The 19,015-nt window shown below is 44.4% G+C and overlaps 1 protein-coding gene across 13 annotated transcripts in view; it reads left to right on the top strand.

Annotated features, from left to right (window-relative positions):
* The window catches only part of KCNAB2 (potassium voltage-gated channel subfamily A regulatory beta subunit 2), a 156,718-nt gene that overhangs the window by 40,056 nt on the left and 97,647 nt on the right, over positions 1-19,015 (top strand). For 2 of the 13 annotated variants that reach the window (XM_085876164.1, XM_085876165.1), the window contains exon 3: positions 8,046-8,081. The exons of the other annotated variants lie outside the window; for them this stretch is intronic. In XM_085876164.1, coding sequence (XP_085732290.1) covers positions 8,046-8,081 — 36 coding nt within the window. The remainder of the gene's footprint in view (positions 1-8,045; positions 8,082-19,015) is intronic. 13 annotated transcript variants of the gene reach the window in all.

Below are 19,015 nucleotides of genomic sequence, written 5' to 3'. Positions count from 1 at the left end.
TTAAACTCATAAATAACATTGCTGGTTTGTGAGATGGGTAGCACATCCTTGTTGACTGACGTCAGTAAACGGCGAAAGGTAACGATTACTCGGGGTTGCAAAGCCAGAAACGTGTTAGATACAATATGTTTGATTTGTACTTCAAACCTTCGTGACAATTGCCCTTTCCAGGGCATCCTCATATGGACTGGACATTTGTCTGGACCAATCTTCCGATCTTTTGTCGTGTTTAGAAACTTGTGCATGTATCTCTTAACTATCTGCTCAGGATAACCATTCTCACTGAGTATATTCATGATTTTGTCAATTTCAGCAGGAAGATTACAATGTGAAGAAATCCTCTGTGCTCTGTTAAACAAATCCTCAATATCCTGGTTAGGATGGCCTGGAGGTACTAAACTGTCCAGCCTGGATTAGAATCTTCCTTGAGCCTTGCTTCTATCAAGTGCGAGAAATTTGTTGAAATGTGGTCGGCTTGTGTTTGGTGGTTGTCTGCATTATTTCTCATCTCCATACTGTTACATTTAGAAGGAGGTGATGATTGTTAGATTAAGGCCATAAACATCACTTGGTTATGTTTTTATATAACTTCTCATTCTTGCCACTCAGACAATTGGGTTCATTTGGGATCACTGGAGGATTAAATTTGTGATCCTGTTTTATAGCAGGCATGGTAATCAGCTTTTCCAGATGACAGCACGGGGATAACCGCTTGGTACTGCCTCATGGGAAACAAGTTGTGGTTGTGTCCTGTCGGGAGGTAGCCCTCTGCCTGATGATACCTACCAAATTATTTTGGTGCACTTGGTTTAAAAAAGAAAAATCCTCTGTCCTGTTACAGGCCAAATTGATTTCCTGTATGCTTCTTCCTGCTATGAACCTATAATTTTTTAAGTATGTACTTACCATGTTCCCTTTTATGTTATGTGGCTACCATTTGTTGCACATAATACCTTGCTGTGAATCGTTTAAAATTTGTGTATGGACTTTGTGCCTGTTCCTAATAATCCTGTGCAATGCACTTGTATATGAAATGCACAGAAACATTCTTACATTGTTACAAGTACTCATAATTGCGAACAAAAAGTGTCGGCCAGTTGCCCGGTCTGAATCTTGACAAATTGTCAAAGCGGTCACGACGGCCAACTGATTATATCGTGCCAAGTCGGATTTCAGGCCTGTTTGCCACGATGCCGTTCTCCAATGTAACAACCGAGCCAATCTATATGTCATGCTGATCGGTGCCATGTGCCCATTACTCCAATGGCAACCGAGTGAAATCATCGTCCTAATCCTAGGCACTCTCCGCCCAAATGTAATCTGTCCCTTAACAGACATGTATAATTCTAATAGCAATCAGAAACACCCGAATGCACTCACAAACTAAGTGGTTTTATAAAGTGTATTGGCACATGGCACGGGAAACAAAGGGAAGCAATGCTCTGCAATTAGCCTTCCCCAAACCTGCCCTTGACTTGACGAGCGAATGGGAACATTGCGTACCTAACCCTTGATTTACATCTATAATCTTTTCTAATGAGGAATGCATGAGGCCTTGACAGGACTGAAAACACCACGAGCTGTGCCTGGCAAGACACAGTGAGCTCCAAATGGTGACCCTGTTTCTGTGGGAAAAGTATCAGGCCATCACCTGAGCTAGCACAAGTGGGGAGAGTAGGCACGGCTTGCTTGGGTGGAGCTTGGCAGCGGCTGAACTGCAAAGCCCATTCTGTCGGGGAACCTCGACGATTAACTTGCGCAGTTTCTTTGGCTAAGCTGCTTTCGTGACTTTCACCACACAGCTGCACAAGACTTTTATATCATTGGCCCCCACCTGATGGCAATTCTAGCCATCTGGGGCATTGACTAGGTGACAACTGATTGGTTAGGTCCTCCAGTTACAGGTGACCGATGTGATTTTGTCTTGTTATTTATATGTTCACTGATGTTGGCATTACACGTGGGACATGCTTGGGTGCTTCATTGGTGCGGGTTTCTGTCTACGCTGTTGCTGATGACTCACCAACAAGTGCTGAAACTGATCCTACAGCTGAGGAATGTGCAGCTTTGGGATTCTCATGTATGTACTACTTGTGAATGTCTGCAGCTGTAGGGGAACCTGGGTTGGGTTTGAAATGGCAGAGGGCTTACCTTGTGTAGTTTTTCTTGATTGCTTTCTTTGGCTGAGAGCATGAGAATTAATTTATGGAAATCCTACCACCTGGGATAATTGATTGTGAGAACTGATTGGTTATTCCCTCCAATTACAGGTGAAAAACTTGATTAGGTCTATACATATAGCAGAATGTATTGGACTGTTGTAGTTCATTTTGAGAATATTTTGCACTCCTCTCATGGAGTATTTACTTTTTTCACTTGTACGATAAAACATAGATAGATATACACTTCCGCTCAAAAGTTTTAGAATACCCCCATTTTTCCAGTTTTTACTGAAATTTAAGCAATTCAAGTCCAGTGAATAACCTGAAATGGTACAAAGCTAAGTGGTAAACTGCCAGAGGTTTAAAAAAAACAGAAAAAGTTTAGGTTACCAAAAACTGAAAAATCATGTAAATTTCAGAGTTGTTAAAAATGGCCTTTTTCAGGGAACAAGTAATGGGTTAGCAAATGCAGCTGTTCTGCAGCAATGGAAGTAAATTAAGCCTTGGATGTTGATGCAAACAATTCCTACAGGTGTCCCAACTTTTGTTGATTAGTTATAAACCCTCTGTCTGTATAAAAGCAGTGTTGGAACAGACCGTGTTGCTACACCCTCTGAAGCATTATTTGGATGATATTGCACTTCAGGAAGTAGTATATTGCTATCATAATGGCAAGAAAAAGACAATTAACAAAGAAAGAAAGACAGACAGACCATTATAACCTTTAAAAGTGTAGGTCTTTCCTTTCGAGAAATTGCAAAGGAATCCAAGGTGTCAGTGAGTACAGTTTCAAACACCATCAAAAGGCACTTGAAAACTGGAGGAAACTCTGACAAGAAGAGGTCTGGCAGACCCAAAGCCACAACACAATCAGAAGACAAGTTTTCTGAGAGTCAACAGCTTGCATGATAGGCGGCCCACAGAACAGCAGCCTCAAGGACAGCTTAACACTGGTCGAAGTAAGGAAGACTCAGTTTCAACTGTGAAGAGAAGACTTTGAGCTGCAGGTTTGACAGGTCGAGTGGCAGTAAGAAAGCCATTGCTGAGATGGCAAAATAAGAAAAAGAGGCTTTCCTGGGCCATGAAGCACCACCAGTGGACTACTGAAAACTGGAAGAAGGTATTATGGACCGATGAATCAAAATTTGAAATCTTCGGGTCATCACGCAGGGTTTTTGTACGCCGTCAAAAGTAGGCAAAGGATGGTTCCTCAGTGTGTGACACCAACTGTCAAACATGGAGGAGGAAGCGTGATGATCTGGGGCTCTTTTGCTGGATCCAGAGTCGGCGATTTGCACAGAGTGACTGACACCCTGAAACAAAAGGGGCCACCACAGCATTTTGCAGCGCCATGCAATACCCTCTGGTCTACGCCTCGTTGGTCAGGCGTTCATCCGACAGCAAGATAAGGACCCAAAACATACCTCCAGGCTATGTCAGAACTACTTTAGAAGAAAAGAACAAGACTGTAGGCTTCAAATTGTGGAATGGCCAACACAGACTCCAGACTTGAACTCCATCAAGCTGGTTTGGGATGAACTAGCAGAAGGGTGAAAGAAAAGCAACCTACAAGTGCAACACATTTGTGGGAACTTCCACAACAGTGTTGGGAAGAACTTTCCGAACAATATTTGATTTCCATTGTAGAAAAAAAAATGCCACGATTATGTTTGGCTGTTCTATCGGCAAAAGATGTCTACTTTGATGAGTCAAAAATTTAGATTAAATTTTGTTCAACAAAACGATTCCATGATTTCTTTTTTATCTGCAATTGTTTATTTGTTCTCTGCTTTAATTTCAGAGTGTGTTGAAACATTAAACTGCTTAAATTTCAGTAAAAACTGGAAAAATGGGAGTGTTCTAAAACGTTTGACCAGTAGTGTAGATATTTTTTTATAGTACCAAGTCACGGATGTATTTAGGTGCCAGTCGCGTCTTTTTACCCACTAAGTTTTCAAGTTAGACTGACACCTTTGCAACAAAAATAATATAACTTTTTACAGGATGACATTAACTATGCAGAAGTGCTCCATTGATACAATTTACTTGAAAGCCTCACCAAAATGGAGTCAACAATATAATCCATAACATCCCTTTTCCCAATTGTCCGTCTCTGACACCCCTTTCATCTTTATTGCGACGAGTCCCGAAGGTCAATTTGTCCGATCGGAAGCCTTCGTCGAGTCAGCCTGGGCATTCCGGAAATTACCATAATTTTCCATGCTGCCATCAAGTGAAGGGTACTCAAAAATGAGGCGATCCCATTCATTTGGTCTCGTAATATTTTAGCGTCCGGGAGAACCGTGATTGTCGAGTGTGTTTTTACCATTTTGTTTACACATGCTGTGTACTCCAAGGTTGAAGTGCTACTGTCGCGATGATGTTCCATTTTTCATTTTTATTCTTTTAATTTTTTTTTATTTTTTTTTCCTTATCCTGTCTGTCCTTTATTTATTAAACAATCACTCCCAAAGAGAAGTGTGTCAATCTGCCTGTAAGATTTTCAGCGATTTATTTGAATATTCCTGATGAGGGTTAAGTTGTTTTGTTAAATATTTTTCTTTAAGACTGACGTAGTGTTAGATTGCATTCGGAACTCAGCTGTCTGCTGCACCATTCAGGTGTGCGGGCCGACTTAGCTGTTCAAATTATCAGAATTGACATTTTTGCTGATTACTCCACCCTCTGCCGTACCACCTGACATCCCTCAGATCAACAAGCAGCAGCCTCTTCATTCTCTGCAGATCTGAATAAAATCACAAGCTGGTCCAACATGTGGAACATGTCTTTCAATCCTGACAAATCTCATTCTCACTATGTCTCTCTGAAAGGACCATCTTGAACCCCCCCCCCCCCGCTCCTCATCGACTTTTTCAACATTCTTCTTGAAGTCCTTTCATGCAAGCTTCTGGGTCTCACTATGTGCCATGATCTTTCCTGGGAAAGCCACACTTCCAAGCTGACCTCCAAAGCCAGTCGCCGACTGGAAATACTCTGTCATGTGAAGTCCTTCCTTGGCACACCTGAGCTCCTGACCACAAACAAAGCTTTCATCCGCAGCCTGATGAAGTACTGCTCTCCCCTCTGGGTTGGTGCTCTTGCCTGTCACCTTTCTCGGCTTCACGCTGTAGAAACCAAGGCATTTAGGATCATTGATTTCTCCTGTGACGTGGCCGAGTCTTTGGGTCTCACTCTCTCAACGCAGGCAGGTCGCTGGTCTATCTGTCTTCTACCGTCTTCTCTCTGGCCTCACCTCCCCCCCCCCCAATATTTCCTTAGTCGCTGAAGGTCCTCTTTCTTTCCCCCCTTTGGAACAAACTCTCACTCTTCCCTCCAGGTCTTCAACACAGCTGTTCACCACCATCTCTTGTCTTCTCCTATCCAAAACCATGATCTTTTCTACCCCTGTCAATCCACCCCAAACCCACCTCCTTCAAATTCTCTGCTTTCCTTCCTGAAAGTCCCTGTCATGGAAGAACCTGAAAGTCTCTGTTGTGTCCATCTTGTTTACACCATGTACCCTGCCCCATCCCTCTCTCTTCCACAGATCTCCTCATGTCTCTCTGTAACACACTTGTCTCCTGCTCCCCTTGTTGTACGTTCTGTGTGTTTTCTCTCATACGAGCCTCGACAGTGTCAAGGGGCGGGGGGGGGGGGTGAGGAGTATGCCAAAGCTCGTTAAGTTGTAATACTATCAGGAGTGATGGGTAGCTAAGATATTGAATGACATCAATGGCAATGAAGTTTGATTTCAATTATGAACTCTTTAAGATACGTCAAGTTCAAAGGCAAAACGTACAATGCCGTCAAAGTATTCACACTCCTTGACTTTTGTCACATTTTGTTACAGCCTGAATTTAAAATGGAGATTTTTTTTTTTTTTTTGTCACCCAATCTACACAAAATACCCCAAAGTGAAAAAAATGTTTTGAAATATTTTTTACAATCTAATTAAAAATGAAAAGCTGAAATGTCATGTGTCAAGTATTCAACCCCTTCACTATGAGACTCTAAATTGAGCTCAGGTGCATCCAATTTCCTTTGGTCATCCTTGGGATGTCTCTTTCACTTGATTGGAGTCCACCGATGGCCAATTCAATTTATTGGACATGATTTAAAAAATTCACATCTTTCTACAGAAGGTCCCACAGTTGATTGTGCATGTCAGAGTAGAAACTCTGTCAAGAAGTTCCAAGGAACTGTCCGTAGAACTCCGACATAGAATTGTGAGGAGGCACAGATCTGGGGAAGGGGATGAAACAATTTCTGGAATGTTGAAAGTTCCCACGAGCACAGTGAGCTCCATCATTAGGAAATGGATAGAATATGGAACTACCCAGCCTCGACCTAGAGCTGGCCGTCCGACCAAACTGAGCAACCTGGCAAGAAGGACCTTGGTCACGGAGGTGACCAATCGCACAATGACCATTCTGATAGAACTACAGAGTTCCTTGGCTGAGATGGGAGAACCTGCTGGAAGCATAACAATTTATGCAGCACTTCACAAATCTAGGCTTGTTGGGAAAGTTGCCAGACAGAAGACACTTCTGAGAAGAAGGCACATGACAGCATGCCTGCAGTTTGCAAAAAGGCACATGAAAGACTCCAAGAGCATGAGGGAAAATATTCTGTGGTTTGATTAGACGAAAATGGAACTCTTTGGTCTGAATGCAAAGAGCTACGTCTGGTGGAAATTGAGCACTGCTCATCACCCATCCAACACCATCCCTACCATGAAGCATGGTAGTGGCAGCATCATGTTATCAGGATGCTTTTCAAGGGCAGGGACTGGGAGACATGCAAGGATAGAGGCAATAATTAATGGAGCCAAATACATGGAAATCCTTGAGGAGAACCTGCTTTAGAGTGCAAGTGACCTTTGACTGTGGTGAAGATTTATGTTCCAACAGGATAATGACCCCAAGCATACAGCCAAAGCAACACTGGAATGGCTTCAGAACAAGAACGTGAAAGTCCTTAAGTGGCCCAGCTAAAGCTCAGACTTGAATCCCATTGCGAATCTGTGGAAAGACTTGAAGATTGCTGTTCACCGACACTCCCCAACCGACTGAGCAGAGCTTGAGCAAATCTGCAAGGAAGAATGAGAGAAAATCCCCAAATCGAGATGTGCAAAGCTGATAGACGTACCCAAGAAGACTCGAAGTTGTAATCACTGCCAAAGGTGCTTCTCCAAATTATGAACTCTCGGGTGGGTGGGGGGAGGTGGGGGGGGTGAATACTTATTGACGTGAGACATTTCAGGCTGTAACACAAAATGTGACAAAAGTTGAGGGGTGTGAATACTTTCTGAAGGCACTGTATGTGGGCATGCACTTTTTGCACACACCATTGAGCTGTGCTCATCTTCATTTTATACTATGTGCTGAGTGGGTGAATCCATGCTGGACTGAATCTTGAGAAAATAGATTAAGAGCAAAGGTGTGTAACCTGTGGTGATCTTGTAACTTCTTTGAAGATTTCACACCTGAACCTTTCCATTGGTTGAGGGTCACAAAGCACCAAAATGTTGGCATGAATGAATGTCATTTTTATGGTCAGAAATGGCTGAAACTGTAGGAAAGACCTTCTCGGTATCCCTGACATCTGGAGGCCAACCCAGATTCCTGGCTTGTAGTGGTAGGACCCTATACCAGCAATATTTCATTTCCACTCGTACCTGAAAATGCTAAATACATCACTGCAGATATCAGCATTCTTATTTGAAGATTTTAAATCTTTGAACCTCACCCAACAGTTTTGCTGCAACGTCATTCCTAAAATGGTGTGAATTATTTTTATTTACTGTGTCTAAGAGTGCATGGTGTAAAAACTGTTTCAAATTGTCAGTGACTGTTTGTGTGGTTTTCTCCTGCCCACTGGAAGGTATGGGAGCCCAAAGCACCACAGGCGCTTTTACAGGTATGTGAGCACGTGCATGTTGCACACATCATGGAGCTGTGCTTGCCTTCATTTATACTGTGTGCCGAGTGGGTGAACCCATGCTGGATTGAATCTTGTGCGTGAAAGTGGAATAAGAGTGAAGGTGTGTAACCTGTGGTCATCTTGTAACTTTTTTTTCGGAGATTTCACACCTGAACCTTTCCATGGCTGTAAGGTCATGAAACTACATGCGCAACTCCCATTTTTTTTATTTTATTTTTTAAAGCTCATACTGCTTTGATCATGTGCATGCAGAACGTTTTGTTCAACTTTTAAATTACTCGTAATAGGTGTCCACAACCCTCCTCAACCATGTTGTGGAACTCCGGCCGTGGCCCTCGCTTTTCATGCCTCCACTGATTCAGTCGCCCATGGCATTATGTTTTTGGGTTGTATGTACATCCGTCCTTGCTAATTTTATCTCTCTTCTCTGCAACAACTTATCCGATTAACACACAATTCTATTTATAGGTGTGACAGGACTTGTGATAATCATAATGATAATTATGACATCATAGGTAGGACAGTCGAAATGTTGGATGACCTCCCACAAATTGCAACAAAAGCAAACTCAACAGATTTAGATTCCTGGATATGTCCTCAGTGACAGAAAAAAGTCCTAAGGGATCCTCCAGGGGGAAAGTCCTGAAATCATGGAAATCCAATATGGCCGCCACCCAGCTTCGGGGAAAATGAGAAAATTGTAAAGATTGATATTTTAATATGTAAATATATGTTTTTCTGCATTATAATTGTTTCTAGTTATGGTCAGTATATTGATATACAAGAATAATTATTTAAAAAGTGAAATGTATTGAGGGTAAAATAAAAAATTATAGATTTTTTTTTTTGTCCAAAAATGTCAATTTTTGTCCCGAAAAAAAAAAAATTTACCTGATACTGATTTTGGCTCCTGGACCAAAAAAAAAAAAAGAAATGTTGAAGACACAAGATGAAATGAAGTCTATGGCAATACAATATAATAATGTAAATAATTGAAACGTGACAAAATTCACAATTCCACTCGGGGCAATCACATCTGCCTGACGAAGGTTTGGAAATGAAAATGAAAATCGCATTAAACTCAGAAACTACATCCATTATAAACTTACCATACATGTTGAGAAAAATCAAGCGTATTAAAGTTAGAACTCGACAATGTCGTCATCATCCTCATCATTGTGTTTGTGCAGCCAGAGCCCCTGCAGTTTCCACAAGCTGGAGTGCACTCAATGTTGTGCTTCTTGCATGTGCATCTCATGGTGCCACATTCAGCCTGGCAGTTGCACTTAATGACACGTAACATCTTTTCAGGAGCTGGAGCTATTGATGTCTGAAGTGGCACAAAACCCTCGTCACACTTCTGCCAACCCCAGTCTGTCGGAAGAAGTTCATCTGCACATCCCTTCCATTCATGGACTTGCAGATACACGCGCAGGCTGTGATACTTTGCTGCTTCTGATGTTGGTGGTAACGTCTGTGGGTGCACGTGAGAGGAGCTCCAAGCCACCTTGTCCCAGTACCACTGATACCGGAGGGTGTCCAGGGTGTCAGTTGACTTTCCGTTGTAGATTATCACCAATGTTTTTTTTTTTTCTCTCCTGCATCTGCCACATCACATACGGAAGCTGGATATGTATCAAAAACCTTGGCCTGCTAACTGAATGTGTTGTTTGCTTTGAACTTTTTGAGGGAAGCTCCCTTTCCAATCCCATGAAGACGAGATGTCGTGTCGCACCCAAGAACTGCATGTAGAAACAGTATGTGCTTGCATATGTCTGTACCAATCATTTTCTTTGTAGCCTTGATGTTCCAGATGCGAGGCTTCTTCTTGTTCTTATTTGGCTCGGGACAAAAGAAGAGGTCATGGGATTCTAAGCTTGCATGGTAGCATAGGAGGATGAGGAGGTCTGTGTCATCACCAACTAACACAGTGTTGGTGACAGTAGCAGACTGCATGGCCTTCAGTACAACCAGGAGATCAGCATCCCCTGAGGCATGGTGTGTCTCAGAGTTCTTCTTCTGAAGCTCTTGACTCAACATAAAAATGAATCGCTGGTTATTCTGCCTATTGGCAAGAAACTGTTCCTTCTTCATTGTGAGACTCATGTCAGCTGTAAATGTCACAGTAGTGCCAGCATTCCCTTTAGACCGTCTCTGGTGTGTCATGTCCTTCGTGTTGGTACTCTCATAACCATCAAACACGACTATGGCATCTCCGTACTTCTTCGTTACATAATCAGTGTACTGGTAGCATATGTCTCTGTATGTAGATCCACGAGACCATGGAATGCGTTGAACAAGTGCCCCGCCATCCAAAACATACTGTTGCCCATCATTGGGGATATTGGCTGGGACATCGGATCCAAGAACATCCCAGATGGCATCAGCAAAGACTGGCTTGTGTGCTTCTCGGAGCTGAAGAGATGAATCAAAGAGGGCTGGTGGATAGCTGCACAGTTCATATTTGAAGGCCGACTCCAGTTCTTCTGTTGTCTGTGCAACAGTGATCAGTCTCTGGAAGAGGTGTTTTGGGTCAACCAGGACTTGCTCTCCATCAATCTTGACAGATGACTTTATGCCGAGGGTGACAACTTGGTCTTTCCTCTTAAATGTGTACTCGGCAGGTGTTTTCCCATCCATAGATTTCAATATTTTGGCTCCTACAGCATGTGCTGTATCGACGTTGATGGTGGGGTGTGCATGAACTCCAGTGGCAATGTTCCTCAGACGTGGATCACTACTGAATGGATTCCGTTCCTGTAAATACTGAAGAGCTGATAGTGTGTCCTTCCAGTCACGAGATTGTCTTGCCTTGATCATGTCCTCCTTCTGCTCTCCAGTGTTGTCGTTCACAACTGTGAGCTCCTGCATTGCCTGGTTTATTTCTGCACAGGCAGGCATTGATAGTAGCCATACCAGCCGTTGTTGCTCTGTCATTCCTCGCCCTCGTGTGAGCCCCCCGCTGGTCTTCAAACTTCTCATCAGAACTTGTTCGATGATCAGGTCAGATGAAAGATGTGCCCACAGGCGATCACTTCGTCGAACCACGTGGAACCCCTCATCAAAACGTTGTTGGACATTGGGATGTTGAGTTTTGAGGTTGGACATCTGCTGCAGATACACCCTCGAGATTTGGCATACAGGTTGTGGCCCGAGGCTGCCAGGTAAGGCAGCATTTCCTGGATGGCCTGTAGATGTAGTGCCCAGTTCCCAGTGCGCTCTGCCCAGATGTATTTGCGTAGAATGTCTAGCATGTCCGTATACTGAACCCAGAGCGCTGAAGTTCCAGAATATATCTTTGCAGACTCGGCATGCTTCTGAAGGTGGTCTTTGATTCGTTTCAAGACGTCAGACTTGCATACTTCTTCCACAGACTGGGGTTGGCAGAAGTGTGATGGGGGTTTTGTGCCACTTCAGACATCAATAGCTCCAGCTCCTGAAAAGATGTTAAGTGTCATTCAGTGCAACTGCCAGGCTGAATGTAGCACCATGAGATGTACATCCAAGAAGCACAACATTGAGTGCACTCCAGCTTGTGGAAACTGCAGGGGCTCTGGCTGCACAAATACTCCATGTGACAATGATGAGGATGATGACGACATTGTCGAGTTCTAACTTTAATACGCTTGATTTTTCTCAACATGTATGGTAAGTTTATAATGGATGTAGTTTCTGAGTTTAATGCGAATTTTCATTTTCATTTCGAAACCTTCGTCAGGCAGATGTGATTGCCCCGAGTGGAATTGTGAATTTTGTCATGTTTCAATGATTTACATAATTATATTGTATTGCCATAGACTTGATTTCATCTTGTGTCTTCAACGTTTCTTTTTTTTTTGTCCAGGAGCCAAAATCAGTATCGGGTAAATATTTTTTTTCGGGACAAAAAAAATTGACATTTTGGACAAAAAAGCTATAATTTTTTATTTTACCCTCAATACATTTCACTTTTTTATAATTATTCTTGTATATTGTTGCGGTTGAGGAAATTTGCAAACCACCATTCAGGTCCCGCAGGTGAGATATCTCTGTAAGTACATGTGAAGTTAGCCCAAACCCGTTGTTTCGAGGGAATAAATGTGATTCATTCAGGCTGCGACCCTTTGAGATAGCCGTTTTTCTGTTCTATCTTTATTTTAAACCAACCACGTCTCAACCGCCATCACACAACAACCACCAACTACAACGCTGCTTCACAACAACAACAACAACGCCAACAGCCACGATCTTTACCTTCACAACTCGCTCCCGCAAACATCGCATCACCGCCATTCCAAACGGCACCATGGCCATAAACCCTCCACCACCTTCACCTCTCTCCTTCTGTGGCCATTCCCGCACCACTTGTGAGCACCAAGCGTCAGGGTGTCCTGGGCTCGTACGGGACGCGCGCCGAGCCGCGAGTGCAAAATGCGGCCTTTCCGAGGAGAATTCGGATCAGGAATGCTACACGCCCACTTCTGATCCGTCCAATCAGCAAGCGCGGGGCGGTTTGGCCCCGCCTCCAGGCGCGTCGGTGTAGAATCGAGATATGCAAATTCTAGGATCAGGGGAAGTTCACGCCCCTTTTTCTCTGTCCAATGGGCGAGCGTGGCTCCACCCCCGAGCTCGTTCTGATCCAGAAATTTGCATATGGGTTCTCCTGCCGGCCTATAAAGCGCCGATCGCGGGGCGAATTTGGTAGAGTCAGTTTTGGAGAGCAGAGTGTGGCGGCGGCAGAGTCGGTTTGGGTCGAGTCGGTCTCGGCAGAGTCTATTTGAGAGGGTCGGTTTGAGCGGAGTCGGCCTTGGAAGGGCGAAGAGTTTTGGGGCAGAGTCGGGTTGGAGCGCGGAGTGGAGTCGGGAGGCGAGGGCGTACAGGTAGTTTGCTGCAGTCGGCTGAGGAGAATTGGGGAAGAGAGCGAAGAGCTCGGGTCCGAGGCAAGGAAGACGGCGGTCGGCGACGAGGTCGCGGTGGAATCGCTCGTCGCGGGACCCAAGCAAGCCAGCTATACTCCTTCCCCAGAGCATCAACAATTCCCCCCCTTTTTCCTCCCGCGCTGAGATAGTGCGAAAAGGGGGCCCGTTCCCACCCCATTCCAAGCAGTGCCAATGAAACCCGCGAAGGAGCACGAAGTCGGGGCACCGCCGCGCCGCCACATTTGCGGCTCATCACAAAGACACGGGTAGGATCCACCTGGTCTCGCGGACCTGACTGCTCTTTCAGGTCCCGCGCAAATATTGGCCCACAGGCCTCGTCTGCCCCCTTGTCTTTGAGGGTGGCCCTTTTCTTTTGCTTTTGAGTAAATGTGTTGTTGGCGCCATCCGTAAAGTAAAACTGTGTAAGTGTTGCGGTGTGTACGTGTAGTCGGTTGTAGATCTGCATTGTTGTGTTTCTTATGTTGCAATTGCTTTATGTGCATTTTGTTTTAATTGTATATGTGTGCTTTCTGTGTGCCGTGGTATAAATGTGCATCATGTTGAACTGTTTTCCCGTTTCGCTTCGTCTTTTCTTTAATTGAATCTCCATCTTGCTTCACGTAAAGGGTTGGTATTGGGCTTAATACGCCCGATAATTAATCGGAACCATCGAGGCCTACGATAACACCGCTCGGTTATCCCGATAGTACGGAACGGGTCGCTTAAGCGGCCCGTGTCCGGGGTCGACCTGTGGCGAGGTGCGATCGCCCGGTCTACCCTCCGCGTGGGTACTTAGGTAGGTCGAGTTTGGCGAACAACCCTATCCCACGCGGGTGGCCGATTGGCACGATCGTGGTGAGGCCAAAAGGCCCACCCGTGACGAGCTCCCGGCGTTAGTCCGAGAGGGTCACGACGGAATTGTCCGTCCGGTGGGCGACGTGTCGCGATTCGAGTTACGTGGCCGTTAGCACGTCGGCGGCCGCGAATTCGCAACAATATCAATATACTGACCATAACTAGAAACGATTAGAATGCAGAAAAACATATATTTACATCTTAAATGATCAAGCTTTACAATTTTCTCATTTTCCCCGAAGCCGGGTGGCGGCCATATTGGATTTCCATGATTTCAGGACTTCCCCCCCCCCCCCCGGAGGATCCCTTAGGACTTTTTTTCTGTCACTGAGGACATATCCAGGAATCAAAATCTGTTGAGTTTGCTTTTGTTGCAATTTGTGGGAGGTTGACCAAATATTTCTGCGAAAATGCCTGGACTAAGGTCATGTAGTGTGGCAGCCATGTTGGAATAAAGGAAAAACTTTGGACCTCCATCTCCAAAAGCGCTCCATGGAAAAAAATTGAAACTTGGCACATGTGAAGTAATTCTCATGGAAAACGAGTGATTTTTTTTTTTGATGTCATGGGATGGCTTCATTATGACATCATAATTGCATACATTGAATGCTTTGTCCGATCAGTATGAAAATTGTTGAGGGTTATCTCGGGCTAAGTGTGCGTTTGTTTGGGGGGGGAGGGGGAATTGATGTCATCGGTCACATGGTTCGGCACCATATTGTTTTTAACATAAAAACCTTCAAAAAAATCTTCTTATCTGAAATGGCTGTACAGATCGAGGCAAAATTTACAGATATGATCGCCTATCCGTGAGGAACAAAAAGTTCTCCACCTATGATGCCATTTAATTGGTCATAGTTTGATAGCTATTAATTTTTTCTTTAAAGAATATACCTTTAAAAATCTTCTCCAGAATGGCTTGACAGATCGAGGGGAAACTTCACCCAAATGACCCCCAAGCCTTGGGGATACCAGTTTGTTCACAAATAATTAATAGGTCGCATGGTCTGGCAGCCATATTGGATGCAACAAAAATCTTTTTAAAATTCTTTCTTTTGAACTGCTTCATCAATCGACGTGAAACGTCAGCTATGATCTAGTAGTCGTGGGGAATATATTGTTGCGGGCCGGGACTGGTGGCGAGAACGACCAGACTCCCGGAATTGTAGGCCGTAGCTCACGGATAACTCCGTGAGGCGGCGGGTCGCTTAACCGACCGTAGACACCAATACCTCCACCGCGTAGCGTAGGGTCTTTTTGTTTAGCACCAATTTACCTAATTAACCACGCGGTGTCATCTACCGGGGAACTACGCCCTCGACATGTCTTGCTCGAACCAGGTCACTCTACCGACTGCGGTAGAGTTCCAACTAACGACTAACAACTCCGTTTCAGGTGCAGTCGAGCAGAACTGCCTTGCCGGCTGGGATGAGCAGATTAATGGGAACAAAGACCCGGCGAAAACTCAGATCCGAACCATGCTGGACCAATGAAAGAAAGGACGGAAATGAACTGGGAACATTTCTCCAATTGTTTTATTTACAGCAAGGAGGACACAGAGCAAGCTTATTGCGGATATGCAGGAGATTTACAATGATCGAAAACACTTTTGCAGTTGTACTTGGCAAATGGCGCCACACACACAGACGAAAATAAAACCCAGGTGAATTCCAAGGAACCTCGCAGTCAGGGAGAGAGACGAGCTGGGGTCGCGGCTCAGCTGGGTACCTGCATGTTGGAGGGAGGGGGGGCTCCGTAGTTCGGCATCTGGCAATGGTCATGCAGCTCGGCCCGCAGTCACACGCATGGGGCTCATGTCTGCGGAGGAACCCGAGCGGAGTCCCAGCGCGGGGATGAGGGTCGCGGACAGGACCCAGCGAGAGACCCAGTCGAGGTCGGTAGTCCTCAGTCGTTCTCGGAATAAACCAGCTGGATCGCTCCACCAACGAAAAACGACCACGCACCACCACCCACTGACTCGTGAAAAAGCTCTGTCTGTCAATCCTCCCCGTACACCGAACTCAAGACTCCAGCAAAACTGCAATGAACGCCCCAGTGAATGCAGAACTGAACTGAGCCTTTTGACTGAACTCCAACGAAGGTGCGTCTCAGAGGGTCCCTTCGTAGTCCATCGACCTCTCTCAGCGTGGCAGGGCCTTGGTCAAAAACTGACATCACTGTCCGCCCTGATTGGGCAGGGCTCCCATGGGTCCGCCATTTCTGGGCGGGGCCTCGGCCAGGCACTGGCGAGGCCCGCCTACTCCACGTGTGTTGGGGGAAGGTGAATGACTGTGCAGCCACACTGCGTATGTTTGGGGAAGCCGAGAAGGAACTGGAACAGTGAACGTGGAGATTTTGCCCTGGGGAAAAACGAGTCTATAGACAGCTGGTGGACAGTGGTACACTGTGGCCAGCGAACCGAGGGCTGCAAGCACTAGGAAGGTACTGTGATTCCATAAGAGGGGAAATTAAATATTTTATTAACCGAACTAAAAAAAACATCGCAACGCACATCTTCGATTTCCAACTAAACACGAGGAGGCGTTCTTTCTACACATATACTTAACGGCATAACTAACTTCGGGGCACCTGTATGTTTGAATGCATATGGTTCCTTGAACCCGTAACAATATGTTTTAAATGTCAACCTGATCGGAGGCATGGTCTGGCAGCAGAATTATTTAAAATTTTGAATCTGTGTTCAGGGATTGAAATCAAACTTGATACAAGTACTGTATGCATAATGATGTACTCATGTGGAGGTATATCTTGCGATGTTGCGACGTCGAAGAGTGCCCTTCTAGTTTCTTGTTTTTTTTCCCCTGCCCTCACTTTTTTTACTTTTTTGCTTTTAAATTTGGTTTATCTCTAACCTCTTGAGTGATTGATGCAAAAATTTCAACATAGGAGTGCCTTCTCATGCAGAATTTATTTATTTATTTTAAAGCAAAGTCACTTGATGATTGGATGGAAAATACAACCAGCATTCCAAAAAGTCTGTTTTCTGGAGGCATGGGTCACAGGGTGTTTCATGCATCAGGAATAAACGACCTCGACCTCGCGTCGCTCAGCATTGGCTGAATGAAATGATTTATTGGAACAATACGGGGAACGGAGACTAGCTGGTCATGATGAATGGATGGTTCGTCCCATTTATTTAACGGACAAACTAATAGAAAAGCACATGCACTAATATACAAGAAAATAATTATCCCTGCTAATGGCACCACCCAAAGCAGATTCCATCAGATACAAAGGGGCAGGTGAGGACTTCTACGGCATGATCTGATCTATGGAGGACAACCATGGTCGTGCAGACTGGTTTGCACAAGACACAGAGCAGAGGATGGCTGAGTAGGAATGGTGATTTGGAGGTGTTGTTTCATCCAGCTGTCCAGGAGTGTATAGAAGTCAAACAAGCACACAAATGATAATTCCCCCACTTCAATGGTTGACTTGTTATACTGACACCCACTAGGTGGCATTATTGGAGCTCCAGTTCTCTCTATATGTAATTGTGTACATCACATCATCATGAGTGCACTGGTGCTATGATTTGTTTTGTTTTATCGCTTTATACTTTCCTGGGCACACACCTGTACAGCTACCAGTTTTCAAGGTATTCTGTTCAGGAGTGCATGCAAGTCAAACAAACACACAAACACTTTTTGAATTATACAATTTTACAGTATGATGCAGTAGCTCTGGCAGGTGTTGGCACATTTTACAACATAACTGAATGCCCTCAGGAACATTCCCTCTAAGCCTTTGGATGTATTTAAAATTTGATCTTTTTTTTTCTTTCAGGTGGCTGCTTCACTGATAGCATCTTTTGTTTTTATAAGTGTTAATGTTTTGATATCCACAGATGCCAGGGAGTGGTGGATGGTTCCTCACTGCATTGGCAGACCTGATCTAATGTTAGAATCTGGATGTACACGAATAGATGATGGTCTGTTTGCACTGAACTCTTCTGTTGAAGCTAAGTTGTGTGGGCATGGAATTAAACTCCTGGCCTGATTTATACAATCATTGTTGTACTTATAGCCTTCAAAGGTTAATTTGGCTAAGGTTGAGCGAAGCGAGGTTGAGGCTGTTTATTCCCGATACGTGAAACACCCTGCAACGCACGCCTTATAGAAAATAGACTTTTTGGAACACCGGCCACATTTTCCATCCAATCATCATGTAACTTTGTTTTTTAAAAAAACCTCCATGGATAGGTGCCCATATGAAGAAAGTTTTGTCAATCGCTCAAGTAGTTGCGGATAAAACATATTTAAAAGCAAATAAAGGTGAGGCCGGACGAAAAAAGAGGGCCTCGGCCAATGTTGCACAACATCGTCAAAGATTGCTGTGGATGCCTATTACTCGTTGAAACTCTACCGTATAATGATTACCATATGACATCACAGGGAGGCAGTCGTTCTACTTGAGAACATCTGTTGGAGTTGTCAAAAACAAATGTGTTGCGTGACTTTTATTTGAGTACCAGAAGATGAGCTATAGTTGGACTTCTGGACCACAGTTGTCTTCATGACACTAAACACTGCCTCACTCACTGGGATCCACCAAAACTGGAAGCTCTTCAAGTGGGCACATCTATTGTTCACTGATGAATCAGCCACACTCTGGCATAAAGGATAGAGTCTGGAAGATCTGCGGTTCGAACCACGGCTGAGTCTTACTCGAGACTTTAAAAATTATATCTACAGTACTGCTTTGCTTGCTTGATTCTCAGCATTTACAATGTCGAGAATGGACAAACAACTATATGTTGTCAATCATTGTGCAGGCTTCGATGGGCCGAATGGTGGCCCCTTGCATTGAAGTCCCTTGTAAGGGAGCTACAGTACTGTGCTGCAATTATTATTTCGTTAATCAAATAACGATAAACACGGTGGAGTCTGGAAAGGCTAAGCATAACATTTTACACGTTGCAACATGTTCAAGTATTATCATCTCAGAATTAAGTTATTTGTGGTTTGAGGTGGCATCTCTATTGGTCATTCAATGGATCTTGATCTGTTTACAAAGGCAGATTTATGTCCCAACTACATATTTTTGTTTAATCTTAAGACCGATAGCTGGTGCCGTTGGTTGGGAATTCACTTTAATGCAAGATATCTCCTTATCATACTATCAGAATTCTCTTGT

This window comes from Eptatretus burgeri, chromosome 4, assembly GCF_056783735.1.
Source record: "Eptatretus burgeri isolate ZD-2024b chromosome 4, Ebu_testis_v1, whole genome shotgun sequence".
NCBI lineage: Eukaryota > Metazoa > Chordata > Myxini > Myxiniformes > Myxinidae > Eptatretus > Eptatretus burgeri.
The sequence above is the reverse complement of the archived record's forward strand: the minus strand, read 5'-3'. Positions and strand labels throughout refer to the sequence as shown.